The following is a 23857-nucleotide window of genomic DNA, read 5'->3' as shown; positions in this document are numbered from 1 at the left end:
TGCTACAAGAATTTATGCAGTCACCCCTCCTACAAAATTAAGCATGAGGTTTAATTGTAAATGTAGTGAGGATTTTTCCAAACATTGGAGCAAAATCTCTTGCCTCTCGATATCAATTAAACCCGTCTTCACATTACGCCATACATTTCTTCTATTATTTTCTCCTTTTTCCCCACACCCAATCCATTCCCATACGATGCAGCCCTCTCTGCAGTATATAAACCCACTCTTTTCCCCACATTTCTCTTTGTTAAACTCTATAACAAATCGCCAGAAAAAGCGATTGGTCCCCAAATATAATTCTTAGCCAGTTAATTGCTCTTTTGAAGTCCAAACTCCTTTAACTGCCTGCAATTAGCTGTGCTTCTTCCAAAGTCAAGTATTCGTTTTAGGAAATCCGTTTGTATTTTGCAAATCTGGCTTTCAGGTAGAAGCTCCCTGTGAAGCAAGCTTGAATAATTTCAAGGGAAACATTATTCCGCGGACGGTTATCGATCCCGGGACCCTTCGCTTAGCGCACGAATGCTCTATTGACTGAGCTACTCCGGGATCGATATCCGGCCCCGGAACAATTTTTCCCTTTAAATTATTGCGTTTGTATTTTGTTTAATTTTCTTGCATTTTCCGTACCCCAAATTTTCGCCCCATAGATACAACATAGATGACCTTACCACAGCTCCATATACCAACTCCAATGTTACTGCAGGAATATCTGGCACTTTAGTAATCAATTTCAATACTTCCGCGTTCTTTACCCCGCACTTGCGTTTTGTTATGTCAATGTGCTTAGTCCATCTCCCATTCAACGATAAAGTAACCCCTAAATATATGAAATGTTTCACATTTTCCAATAATCGCTCTATCGTTTTCTCATCATTACTACCGCAGGGAATTAAATTAAACTATATGTAATATTCTTATATTAATTCATGCACAATTTCACACAAGTAGAAACAACCGCAATACGTACAACTTTCATTTTAACACTGTAATGTCTTAAGTGCAATCTGTTGCATTGAAGCTTGCCTAGAGGAATTTGAAGAGTTAGATTTGAGATACTTGTAGTTTGGCGTGTAATTGAGGGGGACAGCATTAATTCATTCATGCAGTAGAGCGATACATGTACAGTACCAGCTAAAATCGTGCACAACCGGTTACGAAGAAAAGAAATATATTGCTTCAGAACACCTGGCGCTATAGACAGCATGTAAAGCTCTTCGGTCTCGCGGGGTGAGTTCGGTTTAATGAATGTCCGAGTCTTCTTGGGTGGACGGATCTGGTCATGAAAGACAGACGACATTGAGCTATCCAAGAGTTTCAGGAATCGTGCAACTTTCGATTGATATTTCTTCCTCTCTCTTTATTCGTTAATTAATTAATTCGTTCATGTATTGCAGTTGGGTCAGAAGAAAGAGATCGTGAAACTACAATCATTATAACTTGAGAGTGTTTTTTATTTTTGTTAATAACTTTTATCTCCTTAAAAATGATTTATTATTGAAATAATAATACATCCACTTAGAATAATTAAAAGGCATAGGCTATATTAACAATTGAGCCGCTCAGAGCAAAAATGATGTAAGTCAAAACTGGGTAACGAGGTTTGAAGTAAAAATTGTGTAAAATACAGCTCCAAGTAGCGGTTAATATGTCCTTCGTGCTATCCACTGACTACAATAGTTTAAATAAATTGAATATTAATTGCTACTTTGCGCTGTATTTTACAGAATGTTTACTTTAACCCTCATTACCCATTTTTCACTTACACCACTTCTGCTCTGAACGGCTCAATTAATGTTTTACAGGTAACCTATGCAAATTGGTTTGAAGTATGAACGTTACAATAGTAAGTGAGTACTTATTTGCTCTTCTATTTTTTATGTAATTGTAATTAATTTTATTCTCACATTTGTTTACATGTTATATTTTGTCTATGCATTACCAGATAAATGTACCAAAGTGTCCAATCAATTATAGGCCTATTTCAAGCCGACATTTTTTTATTAGGAAAAGTAAATTTCCTATATTGTTATTTAATTTATGTAGTGAGAAAATTTCATCAGGATTCTTGAATTGTGAAGTGCGCCTTGTGTTCTGTCGACCCTGCAAAACATTAGGCGCAACCGCTTGAAAATTGGATATTCGTTCGGATGTTCAACCTCGCCGGTTGTTCTCCGACCGGTCAAATATAAACCGGTTCTAAACGCTGTTCTGCAGCACTCTAGTACCTACCTGAACTCAAAGAACGTAATCTAATCTAATCTAATCTAATCTAATCTAATCTAATCATCTACCATTCATCCATACATTAATTAATTCAGTCCTCTCTTACTTTCATTAATTAATTTATTCATTCATTTCTCTCTTAATTCATTCCATTCATTCATTTATTATTGGCCCCACATTTTGTCCTGCGATGCCGAGGGAAAACTGAGATGCAAAGGGGCCGATTACTTGCTAAATAATGACAACAAACACGATTTGGCAGTGGAGAGAGACAAATGACAGGTTGAGTAGGTGCAGAGCCATATCGATAGGATCCATGTTTACATGACTCATCCCGAACTGAATTTCTGTCCACCTGAACGAACTCAATAAGATGAATTATTAAGATTTACTTGAAAACCACATGTAAAAGTAATAATAATTACATTTGTATCTAAGCTGCTGTTTCATTCGCAAGCAACCGTATGACAAGGCATATTGTACACTACGGACATACGTCCAGTACAGCCTATAGATTTTTTAAAAATTATCTTATCGGAATCGAAAGAGAATTTCTGTATACTTTTAGCTAGAAACGTGAAATATGAGCCATACAATTTTATCATTACAAAGACTCTGTAATTCAGTTCTGTTAATATTTGAAGTAAACGTTTGTAAAAAAAAAAAACCGGAAGCTTTCTATACTCTGTAAATAACGGAAGACAGTTTTTCTATTGCGAGATGGATAGGAGATAAAATGCAGTCGGGCGATTCCAAGGAGCGGTTATTTGAACAAGTTGTGACATAATTAGGCACGGCTGGTGTTGATTCTAGGCACCAGGCGGTAACGGCGGCAGCACAGATTACCGTCAACTGGAACAGCACATGTCCCACCTGAACGCTGGTTACATGATCGATATCACGCTGCATCTTCATATTACGTCACATCTCCTTCCTTCGTTTGTTTTGTTCCGGATCTCCGAATAAAACCCTGTACTCATTCATTGCCTACTACATATTTGAGACTTGAATATGCATGCTAGCTTTAGTATAAAAAGGTAGAATACCTATACGTAGATTGCAAGGTTTTTACGCTAGATGCCGCTGTTTGTTGAGCATCAAAACATAAAATACAATTTTCATGTGTTTTGTGTGTGTGTTTATGTATGATGTGACATTCTTATTGTCATCAGTGTAACTACAAGTAATGGTGGCCCTTGATATTTCTGCATTTGGTTACTACCATACTAATTAGCTTATTATATTTCGTCCGATATATTTACACAGAGTGTTTAAGAATTCAACCGAAGAAATTTATCTGGTTAGAAAAAAACTGTAAATTAGAATTTGAAGGGCTTCCTGCAAAAACGAGGTAGCTCCACTTTACAAAGTTTAGGAAAACTACAAAAAACATTATAAACAATTACAATTTTAACTGAACTTCTTTCCTTTTTCATACTATGTCCTAGGTACCTAGGAGTTTCATTTTATCACTCAATCATTTATTGTAATCAGTAATTTAGAGGGGGGGCAAAATATAAACAAATAATGGAGCTACCCCCTTTTTTCAATAAAATATTACAGTATATAATTAGCCACGTTTTGCACTAAACACACAATTACTGCGCCAGTGTCATGAACTACAACACAAGACATAGTATACAGGGTGTTTCCGGGCTAGTGTTACAAACTTTCAGGGATGATTGGGAAGGGCACAAGTATCAATTTGAGATAAGGAATCCTGGTCCGGAAAAGACAGAGTCGAAAGTTACAAGCAAAAATAGTTGTGTGGAAATGAAATAATTTTATTCCTCTGTACACCTTATTTATGTGTAGGGTAAAGTTGCCTAATTCCGTGATACTTCTAATTCTGTGATACGTTTTTTTTTCACTGAATATCGCGGAATTGGGTATCTTGCTAGGAAGTTCACCGATGTCTCAAAAGTAGCTGAAAGATGCACTCTTTCCAGAAAGATGTCTAGTGCTATGATCGAACGGCAAAGCTTTGACTGACATTCAATTTTGAAACCTATCACGGGATTAAGGGTATCACAGAAATAGGCAACTTTACCCTATTTATCTGTACGTATTACACATATTATATTCATCTGACGTTGTTTACGTTGTCTACTTACAGTATTCCGTTCATTGCGCTGTCTGAGGGGTGGGGACAGGAAACTACACTAAAGCAATGCAGATAGCGTAATGTGTAACGGACATGGTCTGTCCTGATAGACAGCAGTGTATGTGTACAAGTTGAAGTATCCAGTCGATCAGTCCTAGTGAAATAGAGGAGTACACGAGAGTGGAATATGCAGACCTGATTTTCGAATACGATGAGCCAATGGGAACAGTAGACAAGCTCACAGATTGTATCGGCCCTAGTACCCACGTAGGAGACATCCGGCCCATACCATCTTTCCACTACTGTTCCAAAGGTTAAGGGTTGGAGGGCACGTGGTGTGAAATCACAATTCCATTTCCACACAACTATTTTGCTTATAACTTTCGACTCAGTCATTTCCGGACCAAGGTTCCTGATCTCAAATTGATACATGTGCCCTCCCCCATCATCCTTGAAAGTTTGTAACACCAGTCCGGAAACACTCTGTATATACAGATTGGAACGTGTAAGTAATGTCATTAATTTCAGGGCGTTAGTCTTTGAGATATTTAAAAGAAAAAAGTTTAATACAAATTTGCTCGTTTTTGCATCTTTTCGGCATAACAATTGTTATATATATATATATATATATATATATATATATATACATACATACATATATGAAATATCTCATAGCGTGTTTTGGGAAAATCCCCAATATGCTTATGGTATGTTTTGATAACAGATATAAATCTTAAAGATGATAACAACGAGAAGGACCGTTAACTGAAACATATAATATTAATTTCATAATAACGTAATTAAAAAATGTAGACTTATATAAAACTTTTAAATTTTTCACGTATTTAATTCTTTCAAATTTTACTGGAAACGTTGTGAACTTACAAGATGATAAATACGGTTTTCAGTTTTAAAGAACGAGTATTCGATGACTGAAACATACGTATTAAGTTCATACTTGAAAATAATGGATTTATATAAATCTTCTTTTTTATAATTCACTTTGTTCGAAGTTTACTGGAAAAAAATTGTGAACCTATAAAGATGATAAATAAGGTCTTCTCTTTTAAAGAACTGACATAGAGAGTTTTTCTTTACACTCATTTAAAGCCACGGCCCCTTTCATTGCGAGAGTTGCTTAAAAGTGATTGATGATAGTTCGCAAGGGAATAATCCGCTGGCAGGCCGAGGTAGACCGAACCGACGTGCTCCGCCAAATTTTTTGCTCTGCACAGCTGTTTGATCCTATTCTATATTTCGCTTATTTTCTCTTTCTGTGTACTTACACTGTGCGATAATGCGGGTAAAATAGAGAAGCCGATATTTATTTACGTACTAAAAATGGTTTATCGTTAATCGAATGGCTGAAGCATTGTTTTGTCACTCGTGTGTGTTTGTAACTGATTATCCTGAGCGTAACTATCTATTTATAGACATTTGCAATAGCTTAGAGAGACAATACTCAATTTTAGTTTGTACTGTGGAACAGATTAATTGTTTTATACTGCGTATGTAGTGGCAATGGACGAGAAAATATAAAAGCTTATTGTAATGTAGTAGGCCTAAGTAGTTAAAAAAAACTTGCATCCAAATTAAGAATTATATAGGAAAGTAACATTTTGATCACAGTTTATTGAAAGTAGACTGTTTTTACACTAATCTGGTGAGAACTTCATCAAATGGAATAAAGTTAGGAGTCATAACCAGAACTCAAAATCCTGAGGTTACCGCTATGTGGTGTATGTTTCACTCAATCTGACATATAGAAGAGAAGGATACTGTATATATAGTCAAATCCATCTGCATTTTTTATTACTGTAGATTATTCAACGGAATTCTTACAGCAACTAATACTACAAGTCTGTTAATTTTTATGCGTTAAATTAATATAGTTTCTATAACACGTTTATCGCAGTGCTAATGAATGAAATAATTTTTAATATTAATTGAATCATATTCGTAAAACTGTAAAGTCGTTTTTGCTCTTTGTAACCATTCTTTCAACGAAGAAACCCTATGGGCTGTCTCTGCTACCACTTTGGAGCTTTTTAACATACATTTTCTTGCATGCATGCATACATACATACATACATACATACATACATGCATACGTACATAACGTATACAGGGTGATTCAGTGACTGTGTTACAAGCTCTTAGGGATGATAGAGGAGACAATTATGAATAACTTTCATATAGGAACCTATGTCTAAAAACATTCCATTTGGTAGTTACAAGCTTAAATATATTAGTCAGTGCAACCAGCTAGAATCGAACTCAAGGCCATCCTTTTGAAGTTTGGTTGCAGACTACCTGTTCCTACAAACGTTGATGATTTTTCATGAACATGGTATGAGCTAGTTGGCATCATAAATTATATTTTGACTGATTAAACCTTGCAACCTTCCTTCCATTCCCTTTTTCTTCTTCCATAAATGAAATGCATATCGTCAAGTTGCGAGGAAAGTTGCAAAACCTAATCAGTCAAAATATCATTTACGATGCCAACTAGCTTATACCATGTTTATGATAAGTCACAAACTTTTCCAGAAATGGTCGTCTGCAACCAAACTTCAAAAGCATGACCTTGAGTTCGATTCTAGCTGGTTACATTGACTAACAAACCTAGGTTTGTAACTATCAAACAGAACGTTTCCGAACATACTTTCCTACATTAAAGTTGTTCATAATTGCCTCCTCTATTACCCCTAAGAATTTGTAACACATTGACTGAATCACCCTGTATAACATATATACGTAAGTACATATTTTACTTTTTTGTGCCCAAATATGTGCCATCTCTGTTTATGAAGACGTTACAAATCAGGCATTAAATGGAGGAAAATATGTCTTAATTTTTGCAAAAGAAACTTTTGGTAGTTTGTGTTCTAACTTTTGAGGAGAGAGATTTGGAAATTTATGAACATGCGTTTTACATAGCTTTAATCTTAAAATAATATTTTTCTGAAAAAAAAAATATTATGCGATATCATCTTATTTATCATTACACTATGTTTCCTATTCTTGGATGTAGAACTTTGTGTTAAAATTTGCGCCTTCTCTTCTACCTTTAATCTCGAACTGATTCAGCGATTATAATGTAGACAATTATTTCGTTTTTCCATATACGTTACAACATTCACAAGAGGACCTCGCGATTAGTAAATATGATATTTTTAATGGAACCCATATCGAGTATTAGAGTTTGAGGGGCAGATTCTAATATAGGCCTACAGGATTTTTAAAACGTAAGAGGTAATTTTAATTGCCCATATATTCTACACAGTATTAAAGCTACTAAAGCAGGCATTGGCATACTACACAAGAAATGGGATATTTTGCATCAACACTCATTATCATAACTTCATCATAGATATTGTATAAGGATAGAACAAGGGAGGAAAGAGAGTGGTTGACAAGAAAGAAGAAGAAGAGAGAAGTAATTGGAGAAATTTGTAGTTGAAGGACGAAGACGGGAGGAAAAGCAATCCTCAGAGGGGAACAAGAGGAGGAGGAGTAGAATGAAGAGGAAGATGAATAGATAAGAGATAAAGGATAATAAGGATGAGGAAATCAAAGAGGAAGGGAAGGAAACATGAAATGCAAGAGGAATGAAGCGAAAGGAATTGTAATATATGTTTGGAGAATGAAAAGAAGAACAATAATACTGTATCACAGTCTAGTATATACAGTCACGAAGCTTAATACGTAGTAAATATGCATCCATAGACAGTTGCTAACCACTAGGATCGCTACTATCGCCTCATTACAGACAATACGAAATAGTACCTGCACAGTCTATTGTTCACAACTCAAGCTTCGACTAGACTGTGACTGTATGTTGAGGAGAAGCATTGCAAGAACAGAACTGGCGTACTCACCCATCTCGTCGATGATGGGCGCCATGCGCAGAGTGACCCCGACGAGCAGCACGCTCATGAGCAGCAGCAGGCACGCCGTGGCGATGATGGTCCAGCGGGCCCGCTTCGGCAGGTCCTCCGGGTCCAGCCCTCCTCCGCCACCCCCGCGTCTCACTTTCCCCTCACTCTCCACCTTCTTCTTTCTTCTCTTCTTCCTCTTTCGTTTCCTTTGCGCTTCTTGCAGGGAAGTCCTGCCCTCGTCCCCGACTCCGACGTCGTCAATGTCTCCCAGTTCGTTGAGGTGGTGCTCTCTGTCGTCATCGTAGTCTTCTTCCTCCTCCTCCTCGGGCCTCTCCATGTTCAGGGAGATGTAGTCGGCATCGTTGTAGCGGGTTACCAGGATCTTTCTGACAAACAGCCAGTGCGTCATGCTTCATGTCATTCAGTGTTTCCAAAAATTGACCTGTATACAGTGATGAAAATAACGGGTGGTCTCTCCTGCGAAAATAAACTCTTCCCCAGGGTCAAGTATCCGTTCGCCCTTGCACCTAGAACGTTTATTATACAATACATGGAGTTTGACATGCACTATATATCAAGAGCTGAATTCCAAAAATGTCTTTATATATACACAGGGTGATTCACGAGGATTTACCATCACTTTCGGAGCTTATTTCCTAAGACATTCTGAGCAAAAATGTTTTATAAACATTTGTCTTAGTCTCAATATTTTCAAAGTTATGCTAATTTGAAGTTGTAAAATACGTTTTTCCTTTAGTTTTACGGGTAAAAAAATATTACAACTAGAGAATGAACTACTCAGAAGTGTCATTTCTTTAATTGGCTAGTGTTCTGAAGCTAAAAATGTGTTGTTAATTGCTTTGTACAGATTTTATTTTTCAATTTTTAACTAAAAATTACATCATTCTTACGCACTTATCACAAAAATTGTTACAAATCATACGACTTTAGGAGTTTGATTCTTTACAGTTTAATTATGCTTCCCAATGTACAGTATTAAAGAATTTACAGGAGTGGCGTGATTTGTAACAATTGTTGTAATGAATGCGTAAAAATATGTAATTTTGTAGTTAAAAGTCTAAAAAAAAAATTCTGTACTAAGCAATTATGGAATTCACAACACATTTTTAGTTTCAGCATACTAGCTAATTAAAGAAATGATACTTCTGATAGTTCAATTTTTATCTACAATATTATTTTACCCTAAAAACCCAATAATAATGGTATTTTACAAACAACTTCAAATTAGTGTAATTCTGAAAATATTGAGATTAGGACAAATGTTTATATGATTTTTTTTTTGCTCAAAATGTCTCGGAAATAAGCTCCGTAAGGGACAGTAAATCCTCGTGAATCATCCTGTATATAAAACTATATTTATTTATTTAAAGATTTTAACTTGTGAATATTTTATTCACATTTTAATTTATCCTTCTCAAGCTCATATCATAACTATGCAAGTTTATTTACCAGACTCTCCTAAGTACTTACTGTACATCCGTTTGCAAAAACATATGTAGACACAAGTGCGTAAAATTTGTTTCATAAGTTTTTGTAATTTTTCTCATAACTTGTCACTTTGACTTAGACCAGTTCGGAATCCATCGGGTCTTCTTACTTTATAGCACATAAATACTCTTTAATATTTTTTTCTCATATGAAGTGTAAAGTATTGTGTCAGTAAAATGCTGATTTCGAGATTATCAAGGAATTATGTTTTTAGTATATAGTACACGATGTCGATGAAGTGGTTCTTATATGCCGTCTGTCTGTGTGTACTAATAATTTCTCCTAGAATATTGTACTTATATTTTTTAATTGTAAATTCTATGTACAAGTATAATCAATTTGGACTGATGCAGAAATTACAATAATTTTAATAAGATAATTGTGAGATATTCATTTGAGAAAACTGCAAGTTGCTATCTTTAAAATTACCGAAGCATTTATTTTTTAAACCATACATACATACATACATACATACATACATACATACATACATACATACATACATACATACATACATACATACATACATACATACATACATACATACATACATACTGTACATACATACTGTACATACATACATACACACATTACATACATACATATAGACATACATACATACATACGTTATATACATACATTGTATGCATACATACACAAACACATACGCCTTCTCATGTATCCTATTCTGTAGGTGAATTCATGACATTCAACAATGCTTCATGAAATTGATAATAAAACTTTGTGTTGTATTAGTAGACTATATTGTAAACCTCTTCTGTATAGATTTCAACTAGACTGTGACTATAAATTAAGGGTGCTATTCATAGACATTTCGCTAGCCCGGGCTACGAGCGTGCTAAACAGGATTCATATCATATCATATCGCTGACACTGGTTTATGAATACGAAAAACGTTAGTTCGCTGATCATCCACCGAAAGCCCGCGCTAAGAATGTCTATGAATACGGTCCTAAGACTTTATAGTAGTATTAAGTTTTTTGACTTGTTCCATATTCTAGCTGTGAAGCAATGTATGAATACCATGGAATGTTAATAAATGTAATACAAAAAAAAAAACACACACACACACAAAATACACAACACACAAACACACACACACACACACTCACATTGAAGTGTAAGTAATGTCATTAATTTCAGGGGGTTATTCTTTGAGATAGTTCAAACAAAGAAAAGTTTTAATATAGTTTTGCTCGTTCTTGCTTCATTTTCAAGATACAAATTGTTTTATATAAAATATTTCATAACATTCTTTGGGATATCCATTGATTTAATTTCCAATATGTTCAATCAATTTAAAAGAGCAGTGTATATGACACGATTGAAAGGACTTTAGATTTGTTCTTTAAATGTGCAGAAACTTGATCTGAACAAATGTAATTTTTCGTTCTGAAAAGTAATTTTAAAATATTACAGTTTTTAACACTTAGGCCTATATCCTAAATAAGTATTTCAGTATTAGTTATTTTGAAAATTTGTATTGGTACGAAAATTTCTAAATGTAATTTCTGCAGCATTACAAAACTTTATCTTATAGTTGGTATCATTTAGAAGAAAATTTTGAGGCTTGAAGTCATATATAAGGTTTTCTCTTAAGAACCAACGAAAATCTTGCTTTTAGGGATGTAGGACAAAGAAACAGCTTTATTTTACTGTTAAATTTTACCTACAGAATTACTCGTGTAATTGGAAAGATCAGAAAATAATTCTGGAACTTACAAGTGTTTGCACAGATTAGTTCAAAAACTTACCTAACTCTAGCTATTCCAGAAATAAATACTCTATTTACAACTTTGTATTTTGTTGGAACTCAACGTTTTTGCAGACGTAGTTTCAAATGAACTTCTAGCTTAAAAGCTAGGAGTGATGGTTCATGTTCTGTATTGAGGTATGCAGGAAATAATGAATATAATATAATTTAAAGTCCATATCTATTGAAGCAAAATTAATGAAAATTATTTATGGATGAACTTTAAATCACTCGTTAGTGTACAGTATATTATAAATAGATCAACAGCACGAAAAGTAGAACGGAAAACTGAACACATTTATGTAAATTTTTTTGTCTTATTTCGTGAATTAATGAAATGCATTCGTGGTACCAAAAATAAAAATTCAGAATATAAATTACCTTAAAAATAGTGATAGCGGATTGTGTGACATATGTTCATACTAGTTTTATGCAATTTCAAATATAACACCATTTTTAACTTAATAATTTACCACACCTACATTAAGTTACTGTTCTATGATTCTTAATGTTCGAAAAGTGATAAATGGTTTTGATTATCGTTAAGGAACGCAGTGGATTGTTATAACAGCTCAAAGGCTAATTCTGTTTAGCAGTTAACTACTTACGTTTCTTGCGCTTTATCTCTAATTACATCGTGCTTTAGATTAAAGTACCTCTCACACCATTTAACTGCGGAGTAATTCATTTCTACCTCCATGACTATTAATATTAGCATGAGATTCCCTATACTCAGTTTATTCATTACTATGTTTTCTATCACATACTTATATTCGCTTTCGGAATTTATTATCGACTCTATAATATGGTATAAATTTATACAATTCAAAAGGTGCTTCCATGCTTTAAAAATAAAAACACTAATATTACGAACTGGCATTAAAGCAAAAGAAGTTTTATAAGATAATTAAAATTTCGCATATTAATCTATAGGGGAGAGTTGCCGAATTTGGACCGTTGCCTAAATTGGACCGCAGTTATATTTCCGTATATAGAAGTATTTCAAACATTTCGGTTGACACCACTGCTTGCTAACGCTGCCTAAGGTACTCATCTTGAAGTTCAGTGAGCTGCAACCATCTTAGCGAATAGGATTGCCGTTAATGTTTTTTGGTGTTTTCTCTTACAATTTTTACGGTACGGATCTTAAGCTTCTATATACAGTAGGAGTAAGTAATAACAATTTCTATACTATACGTTACAAGTATTTTTCATTAGCTACTATCTGCGTGTATTAAAACTAGTTTTTAATTTCATGTGTTTGTTTAGTGTCGTCTATCTGCATAAGTGAACAAGTTGCCTAGGTTGGACCTCAGCGCGTTGCCTGGATTGGACTGGTCCAATTTAGGAAACTGTTGTTAGTATTTTTTTTCAAAATGAATATAAAGCATTATATTATGGTCAACGTTAAGAAAAAGTAATGTATTGGGGGATTCTGTGTCTTTATGTTTCCAAGATGTCAAAAAGGGGAACCTACCGGAAATGAAATGATACTTTGAAGATGGCGGTAGCAGCATAAAGAAATGGTGACTATGGACTCAACGAGTGTGATCGCGTATATGGAGTGCCATAGACTACAGCAAAGATATATGCTGATTGCGAAAACGCTTTCCAATGAAGTCCTTCGGAAGGCAAGCAACCTTCAATTGAGATATGGAACAAATTATTTCCGACCACATTCTCTTGTTTGAAGAAAGCTTTTATGGGTTGACAATCAAAGCTTGGTTTTGATGTCGCAGGAAAATATGATGATCCCTATACTTTTAACAAGGAGAAAAAATGACCGGAAAGAAGTGGTTGTGTGCTTCTATGAAGCGAAACTCAAATTTTCTTTCCGTTACCCAGATGGCCCGAGCTAAGGAGTTCAATAGGGACAGTGTTATCCAGTTTTCCGACCTGCTGAAAAGAAAACTGTCGATGAGAATGGTATCACAGCAACTACTGTGTTCAACGTTGACGAATCTGGATTTACAACGGTGCAAAAGAGGCAACAGAAAGTTATAGTCACAAAGAGAAACACCAAGTTGGAGCCGTAAGTGGTGAAAGAGGTGTAAATACCACAGTAGTCTGTATTAAAGCGGCGAGGTTCTTTATACTGCCATTTGGTAACTTTCAAACGCAAGAGGAAATCATGTCACCTTTTTATTTTTTATGTCTACGTTTCCTTAATCACAGGAGTTTCCTAGCCAAACAGGGACTTTCCAATTCTATATAACATTTTTGCATTTTTCTTTTTTTTACTTTTCTATGAGTCTTCCTGTAATTTTGAAATAGGCTATGTAACCGGGACAAGGAACTAATATAAAACTAATTCAGTGCAAGGAGAAATATTCTGAGTGTAACAATCAGCTTGAATGGAATACTGCTTCTGTAATTTAATTTATCTTGTTTTTTTTTTAATTTTTTTATCAAAGTTCAGAGAATTGTGTAACTTATTCACCAAATGTTAATATCTGATACATTTTTAACGTAAAATTTGGTGAATTAAAGATATTTATAATAAATACCCTTCTTCTACTTATTTGTTTACTATTACTAATGTATTTTTGCGAGGTCCAAATTGGGACACTATGAGTCCAAATTAGGCAACCGGTTTCCCAATTTGGACCATTTCCATGATTTTGGTTTTACCTTTTTATATTTATTAGGAATTGTGTAATTTAAAATATAAAACTATAGGATGAAAGTACATAGAATGTAGAATGTACTAGAACATATTTTGACTTAATTTAATCATTATTTTAGACATGGGATTAAAAAACAAAAAACTGGTCCAATATAGGCAACCTTCCCCTACTTAGGCCTACTTACAAATGACTTTTAAAGAACCCGAGGTTCATTGCCGCCCTCACAAAAGCCCGTCATCTGTCTCTATTCTAAGCAAGATTAATCCAGCCCGTAGTATCATATCCCACCTCCCTCAAATACATTTTAATATTATTCTCCCATCTACGTCTCGACCTTCCCAAAGGTTTATTCCCTCCGGCCTCCCATCTAATACTCTACATGCGTTTCTGGATTCGCCCACACGTGCTACATGGCCTTCCCATCTCAAACGTCTGGATTTAATGTTCCTAATTATGTCAGCTAAAGAATACAATGCGTGCAGTTCTGCGTTGTGTAATTTTCTTCTTTCTCCCTAACTTCATCCTTCTTAGCCCCAAATATTTTTCTAAGAATCTTGTTTCTCAAGCAATCTTAACCTCTGTTCTATTAAAGTGAGAGTCCAAGTCTCACAACCATACAGAACAACCGGTAATATAACTGTTTTTCAAATTCTAACTTCCAGCTTTTTTGAGAGCAGACTGGATGACAAAAGCTTCTCAACCGAAAATATAACATTTCCCATATTTATTCAGCGTTTAATTTTCTCTCGAGTGACATTTATATTTCTTATTGTTGCTGCAAGATATTTGCATTTTTCCACCTCTTCAAAGGATAAATATCCAATTTTTATATTTCCATTTCCATATTCTGGTCACGAGACATAATCGTATAGGCCTACTTTCATAGAACTCAGTATACTAACACAATTTAGTACAGGTATCATTTTCCACATTCAAATATAAAACAGAAATAATTCTCCTTAAAATTTATGACTGGTTTACAACTAATAAACTAGCATTAAACATTAATAAAACTAACATAATTCAATTTAAAGCCATTTAAAATTTAATCTCTGAAACATTGGACACAACTATCAACAATATACCTCTACTAGAAACATCAACAACCAAATTTCTTGGTTTGCATATTAATAATACAATAAATTGGAAAAATCATATCAAAGAAATAACCCCCAAACTTAGCTCAGCATGCTTCGCAATTAGGTCGTTACAACAATTTCTAAACAGCAGTATCTTAAAGAAAATATATTTTGACTATTTTCATTCCATTATGTCCTACGGAATAATATTATGGGGAAATTCTGCAGATAGTAAAAATATATTCTTATTACAAAAAAGAGCCATTAAAATAATAGTTGGAGCAAAGGCTAGAGAATCATGTAGATTATTTTTTTTAATTAGAGATTCTAACCTTAACAAATCAATACATATACTCTACAATAAATTTCCTCTTATGTAATAAAGAATATTTTCCAACTAACTCAGCCATACATAGTATAAATACCCGCAGAAGGAATGATTTTCATACGCCATCATCAAATTTATCATGCTTTCAAAGGGGAGTACGTTACATGGCGATAAAAATGTTCAATAGTCTTCCTGAAGACATTAAGAATCATAGCCAAAACCTTGCATTATTTAAGGTAAAACTAAAAAATTACTTAATATCTCACACTTTCTATTCTGTAGATGAATTCTGGACATTTCACAGTACTGTGTAAATATTATAATACTATTAAATGGTAAACATATTACATTGTATAAAATATTATTGATATTAAGGTATTCATTCTAGTACATATTTCATATTTGCATTTTATATGTATTGCATTTTATTGTTAAACGTAAGAATTGGATATGCTCTTTATTCTATGCTATAAAGCAAATGTAAGAATATTATATAACGAATAAATCTATCTATCTATCTATCTATCTATCTATCTATCTATCTATCTATCTATCTATCTATCTATCTATCTATCTGTCTATCTATCTATCTGTCTGTCTGTCTGTCTGTCTGTCTGTCTGTCTGTCTGTCTGTCTGTCTGTCTGTCTGTCTGTCTGTCTGTCTGTCTGTCTGTCTGTCTGCCTGTCTGCCTGCCTGCCTGCCTGCCTGCCTGCCTGCCTGCCTGCCTGCCTGCCTGCCTGCCTGCCTGCCTGCCTGCCTGCCTATCTATCCATCCATCCATCCATCCATCCATCCATCCATCCATCCATCCATCCATCCATCCATCCATCCATCCATCCATCCATCCATCCATCCATCCATCCATCCATCCATCCATCCATCCATCCATCCATCCATCCATCCATCCATCCATCCATCCATCCATCTATCTATCTATCTATCTATCTATCTATCTATCTATCTATCTATCTATCTATCTATCTATCTATCTATCTATCTATCTATCTATCTATCTATCTATCTATCTATCTGTCTATCCTACCTACCTACCTACCCACCCATCCAATAAAATTAAAATTTCGTTAGGAAAAGTAGAGATATGATACTAAATAAAATAAGTACGTTTAATAAATATGATGGATGTGATGACTTAATATTTGACAAGATTTTTTAAGAACTGTAACTAAAATTTCGTCTATTAGTGAGTTGGGTAGTCCAAATTGTTTCCTGAAAAGTTAAAAAAAAATTGGAACAATATTTCGAAACCCAATTAAAAGACCTATCACTTCCAGATGTTGAAAATTGTCCAGGAATTAAGTGCAATGTATTTATACATATTACATTTTGAACGAAATTGTACAGAATAGAAAGCTTGCAGGTAGTACACAAGGTATGCTAAATGCATGAAATGAAATCTACCTATGTGGTACGGGATAAAAAGCATTTCAAATTACTGTGTGTGGTTAACTATTTGTTAGTGCTTAGTCTGAAAACTCGTGCTGTGGAATATCCAATGTTGTAAACTACAGTTTACAAATTACTGTTGCACAATAAAACGAGCCATATAGCGCGTTAATGAAGCGTGCTTTGTAAAATAAAAGTTAAATAGAGTGTGTAACAGTTTAATAATGAAAAACCATGGAAAATCTTGTATTACATGTTGTGATACTGAAATGCGATACATAGGTATGTTTGTTCAGAATGGAAACGAAGTTACATTATGTGTTTGAAGACTTAATATTTTGCATTAAGGTTGAATTATTTTTCTCTCATGTGGTAATGGTATAATCAGGTACTCATGTAGGGGAAAGCACACGAATGTGCATGAGATATTATAATAGTCTAACACTTTTCCTTGCTGTGTTCACTTTAAGTGTTTTTGCGCTTTAAGCACTTATCATAGTGGTACCTTTCACATAATTTGCCACATAGTTCATACACACAACATGGTTACTCATGGCGGTTAGTTACGAAGTGGCTCGTCAGGAAAAATAAGATCTTTGAAAAATTAGAAAAGGTTATTTATGAAAATAGACTGTATATATTGTTATAGAAGATAAAACTATTTGTACAGTTAGAAATTCTATAGTGAACAGTGTACAGAAAGAGATATGAACGTCTAAAATATTATTAATAACTAGTATTATCTAATTGATAACATTTATAGCCAGATAATTAGAGAAAAACACTAGATAACATCTTTCATGGATTGGTTTAACGTGGATCTGGCTATCTTATATCTTATATTTTATTTGTGCAACGTGAAAACAAGTTTTATTTGCATTTTTACATAACACATACGAGTATAATGAATGTCTGAAATTATTTCCACAGGATGGGACACTATCCACAATCTAACTCAGCAACCGCAATTGACGATAATTATTATTATTTATTAGATTTTTAACAGTATTTTTGTCCATTGGCAAGGCCTTAACTTCTAGTTTTTCTCTCCGACTCTATGAGCGGTTCACAGATGTCGCTAGTGCAGAGAAGCGTAGACTACTTCTTTCGTCAGAGACTATCCAGAGTGCACCACAGGCGGTGCGTCCACACTAGACTCATAATGAATGATGACAGAGAATTGTTGGGATGTCACAAAGGAACAGGAGTATTCGGAGAAGAATCCTATTTTGCTTTGTCACCGGATTTGCCTAACACAAATTACAATTCCAGGGTAGAGCGGGATTTGAACGCAGCCCCCTGGCTTATAAGCTCATCACTCTAGCAGTAAGCCACCGTGGCGCTTTCTAATAATATTAATATAATAATAATAATAATAATAATAATAATAATAATAATAATAATAATGAAGAGGACCAATCTAGGATATTAGCAAGTATCATCCAATATAATTGAGGGCTGAAATACGGACATGTTATTTCACATTGATTTCCAATATATATGTTTGAATAAGTTGGAAGGATTCGCAGATTGAATACATTTAAAACCGCGAGAATGTTACGCTTGTGTGTGTTCATAGAGGAGCAATGAATTATGTTAACGTTACTGTGGGGACATGTTTGTTCAGTGATTGCAAACATTAATCACAGAGTACGATTCACATGAAATTGCACATCGTTTTCCCTTTTTGTTTATTGGAGACGAGTGATTTGAATATAGTTTCGCGAGTCTCTGGAGAGAGTGAGAGAGCAAGAGAGGGAGAGAGAGACAGAAGAAGAGAATCAATGTAAACCTAAATAGGTAATACTTCCCTGTTCTACCCATATTTCCCTCCACTTTAATGTAAGTCGGAAATGGGAACTGAGCAGGATATTTAATGTATTGTTGCTTAAGGAATTATATACTGTAGCTTATTTAATTTGTTTTCTACTTTCATTAGCAACACAATTTTATTAATTAACTGTCTCAGGATCTGCTAGAGACTGAGTGACTAAGGAATATATCGAATAGAAAACGCTTTATTTGAATGAAAATTATACCACTGTGAGCGCGGTAGTAGCTCAGTTAGGCCCGTTACACACTTGAAGATATCTCGCTGGCGAGAAATGTGTTGTGAGAAAAATGAAAGATTGATAACATGGCTTCAAACGGACGTGCACACACTGGAAGAGATTCTCGTTCTATGCGAAAACCTCGAGCGAGTTTCTCGCTGGAATTAGTAGCTCAGCGAAATTTCTCGACATATTTACCAAAGATGTTAGACATTTATACTCTTTATGACGATTAAATATAGAAAAAGATGAAGTAATATCACACGTGGTGGTGAATTGTATTATATTTATTGAAAATGAGGAATGATGGCTGATAATTACAGTCAGAAACTTATCGAACTTGTACGATGTTACCCGTAGGCTTGTATGTATGATACACGAGATGAAAACTATAAAAACACGAAACTTAAAGAAGAAATTTAGAAATAAATACAGATGAACTGAAAATAACTAGGGCTGTATTTTATTTTGATGAGATTTAATAGTATTAATTATAACATTTGAAATAATGTACAGTAGTGGCAAAAAAAAAAAAACAGGACCGACCCTTGTAGCTGATTTCAGAACCTTGTTCACTCCAGAGCACGATAGATTGGTAACTAAGACTTTCGTGGTTCGAATCCTGTCTGTGAAGGAAACTTTTTTTTTTTTGTTCCTTATTCAATATTTCGTATGTCGCAGTAAGTCGAAATCTTCGTCTTAAGTTTTACTGTTCGTTTCATCCCTTGTAAATTTAGAAAGGTCTTAAGTATTCATAAGTACCGTATTTTAGACTGCTAGAAAATTTAACTCATATTATCATTATCATCATCATCGTCATTATCATCATCATCACCATCACTACCACCACCACTACCACCACCACCACCACCACCACCACCACCACCACTACCACCACCGAGCCAATTTCAAGGCTCAGACTTAATGGCCTGTTGTGATTACAGAAGATATCTCGTCATTATTGTCTTGGTTTTCCTCGGTTTCTTCTTCATTCTGGCGGCCTGGGTGGCGCAGTTGGCAGAGTGTGACCTTCTGTGCCCGAGGTTGCGGGTTCGATCTCGGTCGAGGTCGAGAGCATTTAAGTGTGTTTAATTGCCACAGACTCATGTCAGTAGATTTATTGGCATATAAAAGAATTTCTGCGGAACACTGGCGACGCTGATATAACCTCGGGAGTTGCGACCGTCGTTAGATAAAACATAATTAAACTAATTTATTAATTTCTTCCTTGAGGGTTACTATGTGTACGTAGTAACATAGGCTTTGGCAACCTCTCTTCACTCCTTCTGTCGATATGATAACACGTTGTTGTTTTTGTTTCTCAATTTTTTTTTTTTGGTTTAGGTTTATGTAAGTATTACTTTGCATTTCTAAAAATTTGAACGAATTCATTTAAAGAACTAAAAATTCCATTTCTGCTTCTTGAATTTTTGTTACTGGCTCTATTTCTGATCCAGTTTTTACAAGTATAGGTGAGTGTAGGGAAAGCTACAAATTTTAACATTGTAATAAAGTTTCTTTCCGAGTTTTATGTATCGGGGTTCTTATTGTTCCGCAAATCATTTCAAATTCATTTTGTTTACTATCCAAATCTGTATTTTTGTAGTCTGAATGTTGGAGTCTAAATAATTAAAATGTCTTACTTTTTCTGCCACTCTGTTATGTAAAACTAGCTTACATCTATTACTATTATTATTTAGTCGTCTAATTGTATTTATTTCATAGCCTTATTTCAAACCTTTGTAGATACTGCATTAACAGCCTTATCTGTGTGCTAAAATATAGGTTACAATACGATTTTGAAATGGGACGCAAGAATAATAACTTCATCTTCGAACTTAAGAAAAGAAAGAAGACAATTACTTTTCTCTTTCGTTTCTTGCTAAATCTCACTTTTAAACTTAATTTGTCACAGAGTGTAAAACGTGTTTTCAAGCGTTCTTGAATGTCATGTTTGTTGCGGAGTAACATGACGGATTCTGGTTGCTCTTTGTATAACAGCATCTGTTCGCTATTATGTTAATAATAATGATGATGATGATGATGACATAAAGCTACTCAGACGAAATCCAAGTACAAACTCTGTGAGGAAGGAAACTTTGTTTTAATGACAACTTACGTTAAGAGGTAAGTGGGAGGCTTTAAGCTGTCTCCGGCCTTACGTTAAAATAGTTTGAATGTTAGAGTGCTTAAACTTTCTATCATTAACGTTTTTCATTTTCAACTTCGCGAAAGTTTAGAGCCTAAGTGAAGAAACTTGTATCGTAACTAAGTATAAAGTATTAATTTTGAAGTACAGGTTGTGTAGTAAGGTACACACACAATTTGCTAGTCAGGTATTAATTTCGTAAGTTAATCAAGACTTCCTAGTCTGCAATACAAATTCTGTTCAGATATTAAAGATAGTTAAATGTTACAAATTCTAAAATAAAATTAGATTTTTATGCGAGTCATGTAGTGTTGAATATCAAGATCTACTATACTAGGTTCAAATCCAGGAGCTAAAAGGAGAATAGAAATCCCAAAAAGAAAAAGATGGTTGGGCGATGTTTTTTTTTTATTTTATTGGGTTATTTTACGTCACTGTATCAACATCTAGGTTATTTAGCGTGTGAATGAAATGAAGGTGATAATGCCGGTGAAATGAGTGCGGGATCAAGCACCGAAAGTTACCCAGCATTTGCTCGTATTGGGTTGAGGGAAAACCCCGGAAAAAACCTCAACTAGGTAACTTGCCCTGACCGGGATTCGAACCCGGGCCACCTGGTTTCGCGGCCAGATACGCGATCGTTACTTGGGCGATGTATAGTAGGTCGTTGTGAAAGTGGGCAATTAAGATATAAAGAATGAGAGCTTTGGATCGGATTGAGTGGATGGCTGTCATTAGGGAAGCAATGGTTAAACTGCAAGGATCGTAATGCCAAAGATGATAGATTACAAGGAAAAATTAAAAAGTAATGAACTAAGTTTTGAAGTAGGTACTGTAATATCATAAACTGTAATTCAAACAATACAAAAGTTACATGAGTAATGAAACAAATCTTAGAACCAGACTCATACTTGTTTGCTAAACACCTCACTGTACTCTTCACTTCGTTTAGAGCAGCTGTTCAAAATGTCGACCGCCAGGATCTCTACAAACTGTGTAACGACGCACCAAGGACTGGCGCATATGATCTAGATCCCATGCGATTGGCGCTCTTCTTCAGCGAGAATCCTTGCAAGTCTGGATGATATTATGAAAGTTGAAGTGTTTGTGTGATTTTTCGTTTTGTATATTTTATACTATTCTAGTCAATATTGTTTTTTCCAAAACTATAAACATTCTATTGATCGTTATTATCTACTTTTAGGTTAACAACAATATTAAAAAAAAAGCTTTAGAGTAACATAATAAAACAACGGTTTATAATCTGAATAAATGACTCCCACTTTCAAAATTGAAAATACTACCAACCTGAAAAAGAATAAATTGCTGATTTAAGGGGTTAGGTACAGCTTACAACAGTAAAATTTTGGAAATATTCAACATTTTTTTCCTCCATTACTGTATCTTTTACAATCATGAGAATTAGTATGTGTAAAACACTGTCCTTCTGCTATATGAAAAAATATTTTTACGATTTAAAAAAAATATTTACATTTTTGTTTTCAAAATTCAGTTCACTGTGCAGTGATGAAGCTTTTCCCACATAACTCAAAAACTATCCAACATTCTGTGATGAAATTTTTTGTGTGTATTAGTGTATGTTATATCTACAATATGATGCAAGATCACTTCTCTATTTTTGATAGATTGTCTGATAAAAAAAAATTTCATTTTACAAAATGGTCAACACAAAATAAAAAAAAAATATTATTTATTAAGGAATGTAGTTGAAAGAGTAAGATATTGTAAACATGAGTTTCAGTAATAACATAAAAGAGAGAGAGAACATGAAAAGTTAACACGTTTATGAGTTATGAGGGAAACGTTTCATCACTGCACAGTGAACTGAATTTTGAAAAAGAAAAAATGTAAATAATTTTTTAAATCGTAAAAATATTTTTTATATAACAGAAGGACAATGTTTTACACATACTAATTTTCATTATTGTACAAGATACAGTAATGGAGGAAAAAAATGTTGAATATTTCCAAAATTTTACTGCTGTAAGTTGTACCTAACCCCTTAAATAAAGTATATCTGCTAAGGCATCACCTGTGAAACAAGTGAAATTTGTTTCTTTGTAACATATACCTAGAAATTGTATTATTTAGTTACTGTAATGTTATTTTTCATCCTTGATAGCCAAATTAAAATATAGATGTTTTAATGTATAAAAAGATTGTGTGGACAGATATAGGCCTACATCTCTATCTAGATATAGTTCCTCTCTTAAAGGAAGTAGGAGTTTTAAGGGAACATATTGTAAAAGTCTTCTTTATTGCTTCCGAACAATAGATTTGTAAGACTTCAGTTCGGTTTCTTGTGATTTCCGACTGGTGTATTCGTGGTGCGGTAGCTCTAAAACTTTGACGCAGAAGGTACACAATGGTGCTTCGCCACGAGAATGCAAAATTTTAACCAACAGCTGGCGCAAAGTGGAAATAGAACGGAGAATGGATTTCATTAAGAGTGCCTCTCACGTTACTTATTTTCTCTCTTCTCTCGCCATCGTCCTTTTTCTTGTTCATTCAGTAGTAACAGTTACACAAAGTTTTGGCGAAGAGAGGATTGGTAACAGAACGAGATGGAGAGAGAGAGAGAAAGAGAGAGAGAGAGAGTTAGACTGAGGAAAAAGTTCTACATTGAAGTCCGATAATAACCCAATCACACAGATGTTATATACCGTGGGATATTGACAGCTGAGTTGTAACAGAGTCGGTAGA

General features: G+C 34.4%; 1 protein-coding gene across 1 annotated transcript in view; it reads right to left on the bottom strand.

The window, feature by feature from the left end:
• LOC138694724 (uncharacterized) overlaps positions 1 to 8678 on the bottom strand; it is a 234725-nt gene extending 226047 nt beyond the window's left edge. Inside the window, exon 1 of the mRNA XM_069818718.1 lies at positions 8212 to 8678. Coding sequence (XP_069674819.1) covers positions 8212 to 8620 — 409 coding nt within the window. The 5' untranslated portion in view covers positions 8621 to 8678. The remainder of the gene's footprint in view (positions 1 to 8211) is intronic.
• Between the last annotated feature and the right edge of the window lie 15179 nt (positions 8679 to 23857).

The sequence above is a fragment of the Periplaneta americana genome, chromosome 2, assembly GCF_040183065.1.
Source record: "Periplaneta americana isolate PAMFEO1 chromosome 2, P.americana_PAMFEO1_priV1, whole genome shotgun sequence".
Classification (NCBI taxonomy): domain Eukaryota; kingdom Metazoa; phylum Arthropoda; class Insecta; order Blattodea; family Blattidae; genus Periplaneta; species Periplaneta americana.
The sequence above is the reverse complement of the archived record's forward strand: the minus strand, read 5'-3'. Positions and strand labels throughout refer to the sequence as shown.